Source organism: Calliphora vicina, chromosome 1 (assembly GCF_958450345.1).
Source record: "Calliphora vicina chromosome 1, idCalVici1.1, whole genome shotgun sequence".
NCBI lineage: Eukaryota > Metazoa > Arthropoda > Insecta > Diptera > Calliphoridae > Calliphora > Calliphora vicina.
Genome location: NC_088780.1, coordinates 115,850,285 through 115,865,404, shown reverse-complemented (window position 1 = coordinate 115,865,404; position 15,120 = coordinate 115,850,285). Strand labels below are relative to the sequence as shown.

The following is a 15,120-nucleotide window of genomic DNA, read 5'->3' as shown; positions in this document are numbered from 1 at the left end:
AATTTTACAAACATTCTTTAAGACTCTAATAAACGATTTGAAATTGTCGGATTTCCAGGAAATTTAATTTTGTGCGGCCAAGAGTAAAAAAATTACCCACAAATTGGTATATGGGGGTTTTTGGGGTGGCTGATTACGATTCAATATCAGAATTAGCAAATTCAAAATGGCCGACCTAATATTAAATGAATTTGCTAATTGTAATTTCAATAATTTATTTTCGTGAATGATTTTCGGAAGTTGGTCTTATATGGTAGCTATGACAAATTATGGACCGATCGCCATGAAATTAGGTCGTGTGATTTATGTCTATATAAAGCTTATTTATTTTATGTTTATACCAACATTTTTTTTTAGGAGATTTATGCTCGCTAAAGTGATTTTCGAAAGCGGGCCTTATATGGGATCTATGACTAATAAGGCTAGGGTTTTGAAAATAAATAAAAATAATTTTTATCGATATCGGCGAAACATATACCACTTTTTTGCTGTCGACGTGACTTTGTGTCGACAACGACTTACATAATAGGGGTGAATATGTATTGGTTGTTGTGATTACGTAAAAGTTCGTATTTTCACAAGGGTAAACAACGGTGACGTGACCTAATAATAATACCTACATTTTTTTTTGATCTCTGGTAAATTTTTCATTTATACTAAATTCATTTCATCAATCCGATGAAATAACCGATGGTAGCTTTATTAAAAAAATATTCTTTGGGTGAAGTACATACATATATTGAAACAAAAATTTGTTATAAGTACTAATTACTACATGTATATATTATGTATATACTAGTTTTTTATTATCATAAATTGTTCTTAACAAGTATTACATAAAGAAATATATACTATGTATCTGCATACACATTTATAGTCATGTAAACTAAATTGCTAATCAAATTTTAAAAGAATTTTCCTATTACATTCAAAATATGTATTTTTGAATAAAATCACTAAATGAAATATTGCACCTAAGCCTGAGAAAATTATGAATCCAGTTTTCTAGCTTCTTCTTTTATTTTATCGTCATCCTCACTTGAGTTTTTCGAAATATTTTTTTTATCCTTTGGATTTTCTTTATCTAAACGTTCATGTTCACTTTTAATTAACTCATTCAATTCGTCCTTCCAACCTAAAGCTTCTGCCAAAGCCAAGCAGCCATCATCACAGTCACCAATGTAAGCGATATCGCGGGTATTTTTGGGATTATCAAACATTAGTCCCGGACCACTCATAAACCAAGAGCTCATACCACCAAAATCATTACCAACTTTAGTGCGATTGATTAATAAACGTACACACTTTGTGTTTGCGCGATCAATAAGGGAAGCAAAAGGTTGCACCTCCAATGAAGTACCCATTATGATGAGCAGATCGCATTTATTAAAATCTTTGGCTGGTAGTGTATAAAATTTCTCTGGCAGATTTTCACCAAAGAATACAATGTCAGGTTTAACTACAGCATTGCAATCTGTACAAGTGGGTACATTGTCCGAAAAGATTTGATCTTTCATCCATTCCATGGAGTAAAGTTTACGACAACCCAAACAATGATTGGTAAAGAATGTGCCATGAGCCTCTATCAGTTTATCATCAGGTAAACCAGCAATTCTTTCAAGTGTGTCAATATTTTGGGTATAATGGCGTAACAGCAATCCTTTATCCTGAAGAAGTCTTACAAAATAGTGTGATGGAGTGGGATTGAAAGAACCGGGATAAAGTTCTTTAGCCAAAGCAAAGAATGGCTGTGGATTATCTTCAAAATAGTCCATTTCGAAAATGGCCGAAGGATGTGGTAAATTATATTTTTGCAAATTATCATATAAGCCAGAGCCAGGTGATCGGAAATCGGGAATACCAGCCGCTAAAAGAAGATGAAAATTAAAAATTTAATTTGAAAATCTAAATGAAATATGTACTTACATGTTGATATACCAGCACCAACCATGGTTATAATATTTTTGAAACCTTTGGACTTCCAGTGGTCACACAAGCCCTCAAATGTTAGATTTTCAATTATCTAATATAAAAATTATTGTTAGATACATATATTCGTTTTTTAATTTCGTTAATACAAACCTTTTTTGTACCATCATCTTCTTCATCCAAAGTTGTAACTAAATTAAGTTTTTGAGAAAAAAATTTCCTGATGACTTCCATAGCATTGTCATCTGAAAATAAATTGATATAAAAATTTATATTAAGAATTTTAAAAATTTCGTTACAGTTTGACACAATGGATTTAATAAATTCAGTTAATAGGTATGAAAATAAGCTCAAACGTGCCGTCCTCTAGAAAACCTTCCAACTAGTTGTAATCAAGTAATAAAGGCAAATTTATCATTGGTAATGCATAAAAAATATATATGTATGCGATATGTCCTCAATTTCATCACAGACTCCACAAGATTTGATTGAAGAATATTCATCTTGGCAAGTGTTTCACCACGAAAATTATGCCCGGATAAGATTCGAAAACCAAGGCGATTTCCGTATCAACGGAAACAGCCGCCCATACCCAATGCTCTTAGTTCTTCGTACATTGTCATATTCCACTCTTATTATCGATTCAATAGCACAAATAGCGTCCGTGTACTTCCAACTCGATTTGTGCTTAATAGTTCAATTCAATGACCGCTCAGTTTAGTAACTAAGTTTAACTAAAGTTTAGTGAACTAAACTTTAGTTCATAGTTCAAAAATGAACTAGGTAGCTCGTCTAGTTCACTTTTTAACAACAACGATTTTAGTGTATTTTAAATAATATAAAGCTGTTCGTTAACCTAATGTATAAAGTCATACTTCTGGGTCTTCATAAGATTTTAAGACGATCTAGCTATGTCCGCCCGTCAGTCGCTAAAAGCGTGTCTTTTCACTTACCTGTTTCTTCTTTCTCTCGCTCGGCGAGACTTTCTTTGTTTTTATTTTTTGACGATATTGGTTTTTCTTCACTCATATTTATTAATTGTACAACTCCTCGTCGCTGTAATTCGTAATTTTTAAAAAATTGTTTGGTTATTTGAACTCTGGAAAGGAGTAGGGACGCCGTCTTGGATAATTTATTAAAGTACAATTTACCAATAAATATTTACTTTACCAACCAGAAAAAACCATAACACACAAATGTCAATTATGTTAATGCTGCCATATTGTTCAACTTTATACTCCATCATTAAACACATTGAAGACAGCAGGCTACACGGCTACATGAAACCAGTGTTTAAAAAGCTACGATAACTAACAAATTTTTAACTGTTGCTACAACTACTGCTTCAAAAAAGTGTATGTAGAGGTAGCAGTTGCATTTTTCTTTTTTCGTTTTCTCGTTTTTTTAAAACTACTGCTACCTTCAAAATATAAAACTCTTAACAGAGCAGTAGTAAAAGAACATGAATTGTAAATGGAGTAGTAGCATAAAAATACAAATCATTGCTACTGCTCTATATCGAGTTTTAATTTTTAAGGTAGCAGTAAAGTAGCAGTTGATGCAGCAGTTAAGGTAACAATAAAAGTAGTCAAAAAAGAAAATCTTCAGTTTTGAGAGAGTTTGAAAGAATTATTCGTTTTTATTCGTCTCAGATGTTCGTGTTGCTAACAGAAAGATCGTGTTTTCTGTGTGTATAAAAAAAGCCGAACTTTTGTTTACAACACGACCAACTTACACAAATATACATTCACAACAACAACACATAATATACTTTTTTGGCTAAAGATTTCTATTTTTGACTTATTTTATTGCTACCTCACTGCTACTTAGCTGCTACTTCAACTGCTACTTCTTCTACTACCTCAACTGCTAATTCTATTACTACTAAATTTTAAAAGTAGCAGAATTAATAAAAAAATTAATGACTGCTTCATCAAAACTTTTAATTTTTAAGGTAGCAATAGAAAATAAATTACTCTGATACTTTTAAATTTTTCTTTGTGAAGGTAGCAGTAGTAGTAGTAATTATTGACTCCGAGTTTTTATTATTTTTTTAACTAGACTACATACTTGTGTTTTTTCGTTGCTACTGCTACTTGTAGTCTAGTTTTTGTCCGCTCTCTCATAGTTTAAGAGTTATAGGAATTTAAAGTAAATATATAATAGTAAATTTCTCATATATTTGGAAAATAATCTGACCATTATGAAATTAATAATTTAAATAAATTGAAATTAATATATTAAATAAAAAAAAATTATGGGTATAATATAGCATGTTACTGATTATTAGACACCTATCACACTAGGTAAATTAGTTGCGCAAGTCTCTTGTGTTTGTAGATGCCAGAGGTAATGTCGGGTTAAGGAGAAGAAAATTTTGCATGCTGTTTTGTTGTTGAGCATGCGGTGTTCGATACACCTCAGAGTATAATGTCCCTTCGCCCAGCAGAAAATATGAATATTAACACAAAAAAAATTATAAAAAAATAAACTGTTACTGGGATCTTGATTTGATCCAAAACTACTACCAAAGGGGCGTATTAACGTCTTGACCACTAGGTTTACACATCTATTTTCAGTTCTTGTTTTCCATATACATCACAAATTTTCTCTTCAAAAAATTAAAATTTACTTTATTATTGAAACTGTAAATTATGTTTTTAAATTAATTTTTTATAAGAATAATATTTTTTACAAATATTATTTGTGTATATTTGAGAAATTAATTTTTTTTATTTTTGACATTTTCTTTTATCCATTTGTCCTTATTCGAAAAAATACGCATGTCATTTTCGAGAGATGCGATTAAGTATCGTTACCGTTATTGTATAAATAATTTTGTTTTATAAATATACAAATGATTTTATATCAATAATTGAGTTAATTGTAATGAGCGCCAGTACGAGAATTGCAGTCTATAGAATTTAAAATGTAACACCATCTTATTTTTAATGTTTGTGCATTTACATATGTTAAACATAAATTACCATAATCTTTAAAATACCGTTAGCGAAATAACAGCAAAAATCTTTACTTTTTAAATGCTTAGAATATGTAGCCAATCTTGAAAACGATTTGCCCAGTAGCAGTTCCTATTTTATACCTTTGAAATTTGATGTAATCACGAAAAAACAACTCTGACAATCTGCTCCTATTAAATGCAACATTGTAAAACCACGCTTTTTTTCTAAATGCAACCCTACAATGTTGTTTTTAAAAACTTGACAAATTGACCAACCCAGCTGTTTGTTTTCTTTTCCTGAAAATTTTTTTTAACCAACTAAAATCCTTGAGAAAAGAAAATTATTTAATGAAAAATAACAAATAAATGCATAAAAACTTGGGAAATTTATTGATTTTCGATAATAAATAAAGTTAAAGTTGCAAATAAAGTGAAAACATGATGAAAATAAAGTGAAATGTGAGCAAAAGAAAAAAACGTGAAATCACAGACAAAACTATCTCTATTGGAAGAAGAAAAGCAAACACACACGTTGCCACAGTGGCAATAATAACGAAAACAAGACACATTCACTCGTTACAGCCAGCAAAGTGAAAAGGGGTAAGTTTGTCCACTTTCTCGATAAGTTTGTAAATAAAAATGGTATTAATTTGAGATGTTTTTAAAGTTTTTCTTAATTAGTACAGTCCAATTGGGACAGATTTGCGTTAATTTGTACTAGACTCGAATAGTAGGGGCGAATCGCATAATACCTCATGCAAGATGCATCTCAATCATGCTACAGCCGTAAGTGCGGCCGCCATGGTCAACTATCAACATTATGCACCGGCACAAATTTCCACTTCCCACGGGGTGACGTCTTCGGGTCAACAACAGACAACAATATCTGCAGCTGGACTGCAGCAAACACCCTTTACGCTGCATCAATTAACAGCGGTACAAGCCATACAACATCCCACACATCAAGCCATGCTACATCCACAACATCCATTGGTTCATTTACTGGACATTTCAACAACGGCGGCAGCTTCCTCATCGCTAAATAATAATCCTGCACCTATCACGCCGATGCCAGTGACTAAAATCGAAATGCCCGAAGAGATGCCCGATCCAATAATTGATGATCCACGCAAAAAGAAACAGTGCCACATTTGTAAAAACAAATTTCGCCAATTAACCACACTGCGAAACCACATGAAGATACACACCGACGAAAGACCCTACAAGTGTAAACACTGCGACAAGGCCTTTCGCCAAATATCGACACTCACGAATCATGTCAAGATTCACACTGGCGAGAAACCATTCAAATGCAATATATGTTCTAAGGACTTTCGACAACAATCGACATTGATAAATCATATTAAAACGCATAAGGGTGAGTAAAAGTCTATTGAACTGATGGTTGTTGTTGATGTTCTTGCTTCTTCTTCTACCTCATCCGATTAAATGAAATGAATGGTTATTATTTTATATTTGTTTGTAATAATCTTGTATTGACATTTATTTTATTTTGGCTTGTTAAAATTATTTCATTAAACTATTTGCATCAAATCATATAACATTTTCTTAAATTAATTATACACAATTAACATTGTTCCATTTTTTTATCACAAAAACATTTTTATTTTTTTATGCTATAAGTTCTTATGATCGCTTCGAAATGGATAACATTCTTTCAATGTACAAATCAACATTCTATAATTACACAGTACAACATTTTTCAGTTCATTGCTTTGGGACTCAATTCTGACAATTGCACGTGAAAGTAGCCCCAAGAATAAGAACTTCTGCGTCATTAGTTTTGTCAAGTTGGCTGCCATAATAATTTAATGACCATACGAATTTTTTTTCCTCAAGGTGGATTTTTATCACTTTTTCTATATTTTAGCACGGTTATATCTCGTATACCGTACGGAATATCTCTTTTGTGGCTGAAGCAAAGTTGTAGATATTGAATAGTAGAAAAAAAGTACGGAACATACCGACCCAAAAAAGGTGCACCCAGTGCCTTAAAAATCGCAAAAATGCCAATTTTTTAACCAATTTTTCACCTTTTTTGCTCAATAACTGGATTACAAATCCAATTATGAACCGATCACCATGAAATTAGGTCGTGTGATTTGTGTCTATATGAAAGTTATTTATCATGACTTTTGTATGTATACCATCATTTTTAACAGATTTATTCACTTTAAAGTGATTTTCGGAAGCGGGTCTTATATGGGAGCTATGACAAATTATGGACCGATCATAAAAGAATTTGGTACATATAATTTGTTCGGCACAAGGATGAAGCCTGTTGAAATTGGCTGAAATCAGTTCATTATTTCACTTAGCCCCCATACAAATGCCCTCCCGAAATTGGACTTTATCGGTCATAAATGTTTAATTTATATATGTATCTACACAAATTTCGCTCAAAATAAGTTTTATATATATAAAATTCATGTCAAAAAATTTTATTATGATCGGTCAATAATTATTCATAGCTCCCATATAAGACCCGCTTCCGAAAATCACTTTAAAGTGAATAAATCTGTTAAAAATGATGGTATACATACAAAATTCATGATTAATAACTTTCATATAGTTACAAATCACATGACCTAATTTCATGGTGATCGGTCCATAATTGGATTTGTAATCCAGTTATTGAGCAAAAAAGGTGAAAAATTGGTTAAAAAATGGGCATTTTTGCGATTTTTAAGGCACTGGGTGCACCTTTTTCGGGTAGGTATGTTCCGTACTTTTTTCCTACTATTCAATATCTACAACTTTGCTTCAGCCACAAAAGAGATATTCCGTACGGTATACGAGATATAACCGTGCTAAAATATAGAAAAAGTGATAAAAATCCACCTTGAGGAAAACAAATTCGTATGGTCATTAAATTATTACGGCAGCCAACTTGACAAAACTAATGATGCAGAAGTTCTTATTTTTGGGGCTACTTTCACGTGCAATTGTCAGAATTGAGTCCCAAAATCATGTGTTGTACTGTGTTATACTTAAACACAATTTTTAGTCTTAAGTTATTTGTTTTTAGTGTTCTTTGGATCGTTTGATCGATAATTTATAATTGGTACAACAAATACTGTAGATTTTAGATTTTTCACATTTTTTTTTAAAAAAAATAAATAAAAAATTATATACATTTGTGGTTTTCACATGAATATTCCATTAAAACAAAACTATTTTTTGGTGTTTGCTAAATTTTCTTTAAAACAGGTTCCTTCGTAATTCAATTCCAAAAAAGCCAATAATGAGATGTTTTTAATACTCCAAATCGAAAGTTTAAAGCCTGAAAGTATTAACACAATTTTACACTTTGAACTTATTTGTATTTTGTTTGGGAATAATTCTTAATTCAAGCTATTAAAATTTACCGTATTTCCTTTGAACTGAAGTTTAAAAATTTAACAATATTCGACTTTAGTATTTAAAATTAAAATGAAACTGCATACAAAAGTTCTATAATTTCGTTATCAAGTCTATTTTTCATTGCAAGTATTATTACGAATCTTTCTCTCAAAAATTAAAATCGAAATATGTTTATCTCTAAATTTCAATGAATTGTTTTTATGCAATAAACTTTTAAAACATTTTGATGTATATTAAGCACCAAATAACACAAATTTACATTAAAATTATAATTAATATTTATTCACTCACTATAAGCTATGAAAATTGTCTTGATCATGAGTTTTCATCTATCTCCCAATATGCGAGAGATATAATTTTAAAAAATTATATGAATTCTTCTAACAAAACCATATCCAGTTAATTACATTTTTAAATTGATATTGTCCTTATTTAAGCCACATTATATTCTATTTTCGATAAAGATGTTCAAAAAAGTAACCTAGACATGGTGAACATTGTTCTTACATCTTTAAAAATAACTATAATTAGTGCAAAACATGTTTTTGTAACATTATCTGCAATGTCTCCTAACATTAAAGAAATTGAAATCAAATTTATAAATTCCATTTTCTCAATATTAATTTGGATTTTTTAATTTCAATTTCAACATAAAATGTATTGCCGAACAATTGCTTAGTTGTGTTTTGTACATAAGAATATTAAACAAAATGTGGGCCATGCTTTTAATGGGACCATGAACCAAAAGCTTTATACTTTTGTATAAAGGATTTGGTTCATACTTTTTGTCTAAAGGATTCTTTAACGGAATTTTAAAAATTAAATTCTTAATAAAAACGTTTATTTCTGCTTATGGAACTACAACAATTACTAATTAAATTTGACTTAAAAGTAAACCATTCATTTCATTTACTGTACAACAATCGAATGCTAATTAATTTATACAAATTAGTAACACTTGCTTGTTTTTTTTAGTTTTTGCTTCACTTGCAGAATCAAATCAAACACCAGCTTCAATACTAAACTATCAGACGCAACAGACGCAGGGTACTTCACGAAAGGGACACACAAAGTCGATTGTACATTCTGCAGCAGCAGCTGCTGCTCAGGCTCAATTAATACATCAGCAGCAGATGCAACAACAACAGCAGCAACAAGGACAAAGTACAATTGTAACGTATACGCCACAGCAAAGACAAAACATTACGAAGAGCCTGTACACAGGCAGTTACAATTCGCCGCAGGCCGATGAGCTGGTCAAGCCGTACCAGTGTAAGATCTGTCAAAAGCGTTTCCCACAACTAAGTACCCTGCATAATCATGAACGTACGCATATTGATCCAAAACCTTATAAATGCGATACATGCGAAAAGTCATTTAGTCAACTGGCAACATTGGCAAATCATAAGAAGATACATTCGGGTGATAAGCCCTATGCTTGTGCTTATTGTTGCATGACGTTCCGTCAACAAAGCACCCTTAACAATCACATGAAGACACATGCCAATCAAGTGGCCACCATAACAACCAACTCTACAACAGCAGGCACAGGTGAGGCGCTTGTTTTGTCGCCGTTCCACTGAGTGAAAAAAAGTAAAATTGAACATTATTTACGCTTAACAAAAAACTTTATTTTGAATTTTTACACGCTAACCATCAACATAACACCACCACCAACAACGACAACAACATCAACACACACAACCAGTAATAGGAGGAGGAGGATCAGTGGTGCAAGTAGGGAATCATCATCATCCTCACCATCATCAGGCTGGTGGTAATAACATCCCTTTAGCAGCAGCTACCATAATGGTGACACCAACCGCTTCAGGACACCTTCAAATTCAGCCACAAGTAGAACACCATCCCTTGTTACACTTTCTAGACAGCAATACAACCGTTAGCACTCTGAGCACGAAGGAACAGTTTGCATCAGCGAACAACAACAACAACCACAACATCACCACCAGTACAGGCATTGTACCCCACTGTTTACGCAACAGTTGTCCTGATCGTCCATTTATGTGCAGTGTCTGCCGCCGGACTTTCTCCCAGCAGAGTACACTAACAAATCACTTGAAGACCCATACCGGTGAAAAGCCCTATAAATGTAAAATATGCGAAAGTCATTTCAGACAATTGTCCACACTAAATAATCATATGAAAATACATACGGGCGAGAAGCCCTATGCTTGTTCCTATTGTCCTAAGCAATTTAGACAAAAAAGTACACTAACAAATCATGTACGTATTCATACTGGCTGAGGCAGAGTCGAAGGAGAAGAATCATACTAAAAACTTCTTTCAATTTCACAGAAACACAATAACATCTCATTCAATCACACACTCATCTAACTTCACGCATAAATACTATACGTACGATTTGCGCTAAGGAGGAGGGAGGCGCGGGGGGTTCGTATTAAACAAAAGTTATTGATTCTATGAATTTGTTTGTTGACATTTTTCATTTACTTTTTTTGTTTAGATGGTTATTATATCCTTGTTGCTGCAGTTGGAAATCGTTTAATTTTGTAAATATAACAATGAAATTATATGTAAATTGCATATTTATTCTAACGACATACATACACAAACAAACATACATACGTGCATACAGGATTTAAAACATAAACAAATTTAAAATTTAATTTTAAAATTATTTTCCAATTGCAATTAATTCTATAAGAATTAATTTTAAACAAAATTAAACCGTTTTATGTTTACTTTGGATAAATCAAAAATATTTCTTGTCACAAATCCTCTCGCCACCTTCCTAGAAAACAGAAATTCATACAAACAAACAAACATACTATACATGCTATCTTTAGAACAAAAACGAAAAACAACAAAAGTTAAGAAGCAAAATATCTTCTTAATAAAATAGAAGTTACTGTTTTTTCTTTAGAAGAATTTCTTAGAAATTCGTTAAAACTAAAAACTAAATTTTAGGCTTAGAGTTTTGATGTTCGTTAAACTAAATCTCTTTCCTCTCCCCGCAGAGACAAAACAAAAACAATTAAACACACAAAAAAAACTATCTAGGGTATACAAAAGAAGCTCCTTCTTCTCTTTCTAAGACACAAACTGCTGTGCAGCCATACTCTACAAAACTCTACATACATACATAAAAAAAACTCTTAGAGTTAATTGAAAGATTGCTCTCTTCTTGTGTAATAATAAATTAAAAATTAAATACTATTATAAAAAATAAATAAATACAGGGTGTTAAACATTACTTTCCTTCTCCTATTCTGTTGCTGTCTTAATAATATTATTATAATTCCTTTAAATGAACTTATTGTTTAAGTTTATTCATATTTTGCTTTAATTTAATAAAGTTTTCTCTTTAAATTACTTTTTTTATACAATATTTTAGTTATTTCCCTACTTTATTTAAATTAAATAAGCTTTGCTTTTTATCAACCTTCTTTTTAAACAAAACTATTTAATTTTAAACTTATTTTTAACGTACACGTGTTAGTAACTACTACTACATACTACTATAGCATAGATTTATGCGGAAAAATCATACCATAAAACATCAGAGTAAATTGAACGAAAATATGAAAATATAAACAAAATAATTGCAAAATTAATAAAACAAAACTATGGAAAAATAAAAATTTAAAAGAAAAAAATATATATAGAAAGTATTTTATCATGTATAATTTTTTTTGTAATGATTTTTTTATACGTTGAATTTTTTGAAAAACAACAACAACAACAATAATTGATAATGTACTTAAAAATAAAAAAAAGTATATAAAAATTATAATAAACGTTTAAAAATAAAGTATGTTTACAACATAACTATTCATTTATTTGTAAGTTTGTCGAAAATTAAAAGTGAGTATTTTTTTCGATTCTTTGCGATGAAAAAGATCGAGTTTAATTAATTAGCTTCAATTAATTGACTAAAACAATGAATATCCCAGCAAACAATAAAGGAAGTCATATTTTACAAACGACATCTTGATAATATTTGTTATTATAAATAACTTCTATGATCTATATTTTTCATTAGTTTTTAACAATTCTTTAAAATTTGTATAAAATGGTATGTAAATTTTATATTACGTATCGTCAACTAAAATGCAAAACAGAGACATAACTGTTATAAGAAATATCTAAAAAAATTTACCAATAACTGTTATATTGTAAAAATAAATTTTTGTTTCTTTAAATAATAGTTCTCAATGAAAATAAGTTTTGCTTTTCAATAAGTGTTATTCATAATAAATATTTTTTTTCGTTGCTCATAACTTTTATTTCCGATTTATATTTTTTTGCGTTGCCTAATAAGAGTTATTTATAATAAATATTTTTTTTCGTTACTCATAACTTTTATTTTCGATTTAACTTCAGCTGAAGTATCTCCACTTCAACCAATATCCGATTTTCTGATTGACGAATCGACGAATCTAAATACGTCATCGTTGTTCGGAACATCAATTAGAGAACTTGAAGTGGATTTATCTTCTGAAGATGACAAAGGCAATACATCGCGAGAGTTATTAGCAGCTATAGCTGAAATAGAGAGCTTTAAACCTATGAGACTGGACGTAGAAGCCGATTTCTTGCAATATTAGGAAGAGAAAAAGGATACTTTTGCAATTTTTAAATAAATTGGTACATATTGTCTACGCACTGCCGGCTAAACGGCTTTCTGTTGAAATAACATTTTCTGCTTTGCGTATTTTGTTGAAGGTTAAATTCAATGTATGTACTAATAAAATGCAACCAAGGTGGCGAAAGAAACTTCTTTTGAGTTATGAGCAACGAAAAAAATATATTCTTTAGAATAACTCTTATTAGGCAACTTAAAAATATACAAATTGAAAAAAAAAGTTATGAGCAACGTCATAAATATCTGATTTAAATAGGTATCCAAACAAATTTCTCCTAAAACTTTCGATAATTTTAAAAGTATTATTGTTCTTGTGTAGTATATAAGCCATATGGGCTTGGTTTTGAATTTATGAAAAAAAAATTGTGTATCGGTCAATAATAGATCCCATATAAGTTACACTTTCCAAAGTGTAATGCGCATAAATATCTTAAATAAGTTGGTATCCAAATCCAAATAAAATTCAACACAAATAAGTTTCATAGGTACACAGATCATGGCACCTAATTTTATGACGATCTGAACATAATTAGTGTGTGTTCTTAAATGCATTAAATTTGTGCATCACTGATGCCACGACCTGCAAACTTTTGCAACATAGAAATTAATGATGCATTGGTTGCACAAATTTCCGGGATCACTGCAAACAATTTGCATTAAAAAACGTTTGACGTAAAGCAATAATTGCAAATATACTTTTTCGAACGCTAAACTTTTAATTTGCTGCAGTAACGCAATCATACTGAATTTACGAACGCACCCATAGTCATAGCCCCATATAAGGCTCACTTCCGAAAATCACTTTAACATTCATACAATTTTTACAAGTATTCAATGCACAGAAATCATGCTACTAAATTTGTTGTTAATTTAATGGTAAATCACATTTATCATCCAGTTACAATAGTGACGGAATCACTACTTACATCACATTTAGATTTTAGAAAGTCTACAAGATACAGTCTGAAAGCATAATCATAATCGCGTGAAGGCAAAATCTACGAGATATTCAGCCCAATTATGAAAAAAATATCCTGGGAGTTTTTTGCCTTTTCTTATTTTTAACATTGAATTTTTCAAATTGTCAAAAAGTGATGTAAATCCTGTTTATTTCCTGGAATGTAATTCTTGCATAAATTTGCAGGGGTTCTCATATAGCATTTATTGGAGTCTATAGAGCTCGGAATTACGATTAGTATTTTTTTTTAGGAAAAAACGAATAATTTTTTTCTTTTATTTAAAAGATACAACAGACTTGTTACATGAGAACCCTTGCCTATTTTTTTTTGCTTAAAGTAGTAATTAGTAATTAAATAGTGAAGCTGTGCTTTTCTAATAGCGTGCAAGCACATTTAAAATTTGCGCCTAAAAGCCGGCAATTCATTTTATCTATTTTGAATCAAACTATCTAAAGATTAATTCAAGTTTGTTTACTGTTACTCCTATAATACCCTTTCAGTTCAACTACCGATATTGCTAAGCTACCTTTACCGAAATAACTGAAATTACATACCGTTATCGCTAAAATATCGTTACCGAAATAATCCAAATTAGCGTTCCCTTTTTACCGTTTCGAATAGATAGCCTTGATCTAATTTAAATGTAATCACTTTCAATAACAAACTAGCAAACCCGGTTAGCTTCACAACTCCTATCAAAGAAAACTATAAATAGATTTTTTAAACAAATTATTTTCAATGTACACTCAGTGCTTTCTGCTCTTTTTTAGTGCTTTTTAAATATTGCGTCAGTGCTCGATGATTTTTAGAGCTTTTTAAAAAGTTTCGGTAACACTTAATTAAAAATGTTCAAAACATTCACGAATTATTTTTACTAAATAATATGTTTCATTCAATTACAGAAAGTAATTTTAATAACTTAGTTTAAGACAAAATTCAATAGTTTTGAAACTTTAATGCGAAATATCGTTGCGGTCTATATTTTTCAATTACTACATAATTCTAAAAACACTATGAAAAATAATTACAATAAAATGGAGACATAACTTCGCGTGTTTTAGGGTCCAATTTTTTATTGTGTAATTCGATTAGAAAGTAAACATTTTCAAAATACATTGTCTAAAGCAACCTTAAATAAATTATTGCTTACGCAACACCCAAAAACATCTATTCTAGCATCAAGATTAAATAGTTTTGAAACTTTAATACGAAATATCGTTGCTGTCTAAACTGAAAAAAATTATTTTTCAATTATTACA

The 15,120-nt window shown here is 30.5% G+C and overlaps 2 protein-coding genes across 7 annotated transcripts; one reads left to right on the top strand and one right to left on the bottom strand.

Annotated features, from left to right (window-relative positions):
* Positions 1-751: 751 nt before the first annotated feature.
* On the bottom strand, positions 752-3,096 carry Sirt2 (Sirtuin 2). Its single transcript, XM_065506244.1, has 4 exons — positions 2,883-3,096; positions 2,083-2,174; positions 1,927-2,023; positions 752-1,867 (listed from the first exon to the last, which is right to left on the bottom strand). Exons 1-4 carry the CDS (start codon positions 2,956-2,958, stop codon positions 990-992), a joined length of 1,143 nt encoding a protein of 380 aa, XP_065362316.1. The 5' UTR covers positions 2,959-3,096; the 3' UTR covers positions 752-989.
* A 2,070-nt stretch (positions 3,097-5,166) lies between these two features.
* Positions 5,167-12,085, top strand: LOC135963656 (zinc finger protein 354A). 6 transcript variants are annotated; one of them, XR_010576854.1, is made up of 6 exons: positions 5,167-5,491; positions 5,559-6,269; positions 9,251-9,826; positions 9,984-10,519; positions 10,592-10,687; positions 10,761-12,085. XR_010576854.1 is itself a non-coding variant. In XM_065515597.1 (5 exons), exons 2-5 carry the CDS (start codon positions 5,654-5,656, stop codon positions 10,628-10,630), a joined length of 1,761 nt encoding a protein of 586 aa, XP_065371669.1. In that variant the 5' UTR covers positions 5,167-5,491; positions 5,559-5,653; the 3' UTR covers positions 10,631-12,085. The 6 variants fall into 6 exon arrangements, 4 of the variants coding, with proteins under 4 accessions (XP_065371669.1, XP_065371668.1, XP_065371671.1 ...); XR_010576855.1 differs by having other exon boundaries at positions 9,984-10,687; XM_065515597.1 differs by having other exon boundaries at positions 9,990-10,519; positions 10,592-12,085.
* Positions 12,086-15,120: the final 3,035 nt, after the last annotated feature.

Coding starts and splice junctions, on each gene's coding strand:
- LOC135963656 (XM_065515596.1), top strand. CDS start 5,654: ATGCATCTCAATCATGCTACAGCCGTAAGTGCGGCCGCCATGGTCAAC. Junction 9,827..9,983: donor CTCTACAACAGCAGGCACAG/GTGAGGCGCTTG, acceptor ACACACAACCAG/TAATAGGAGGAGGAGGATCA. Junction 10,520..10,591: donor AAAGTACACTAACAAATCAT/GTACGTATTCAT, acceptor TCAATTTCACAG/AAACACAATAACATCTCATT.
- Sirt2 (XM_065506244.1), bottom strand. CDS start 2,958: ATGAGTGAAGAAAAACCAATATCGTCAAAAAATAAAAACAAAGAAAGT. Junction 2,024..2,082: donor AAGATGATGGTACAAAAAAG/GTTTGTATTAAC, acceptor TTTTTATATTAG/ATAATTGAAAATCTAACATT. Junction 1,868..1,926: donor TGGTGCTGGTATATCAACAT/GTAAGTACATAT, acceptor ATCTTCTTTTAG/CGGCTGGTATTCCCGATTTC.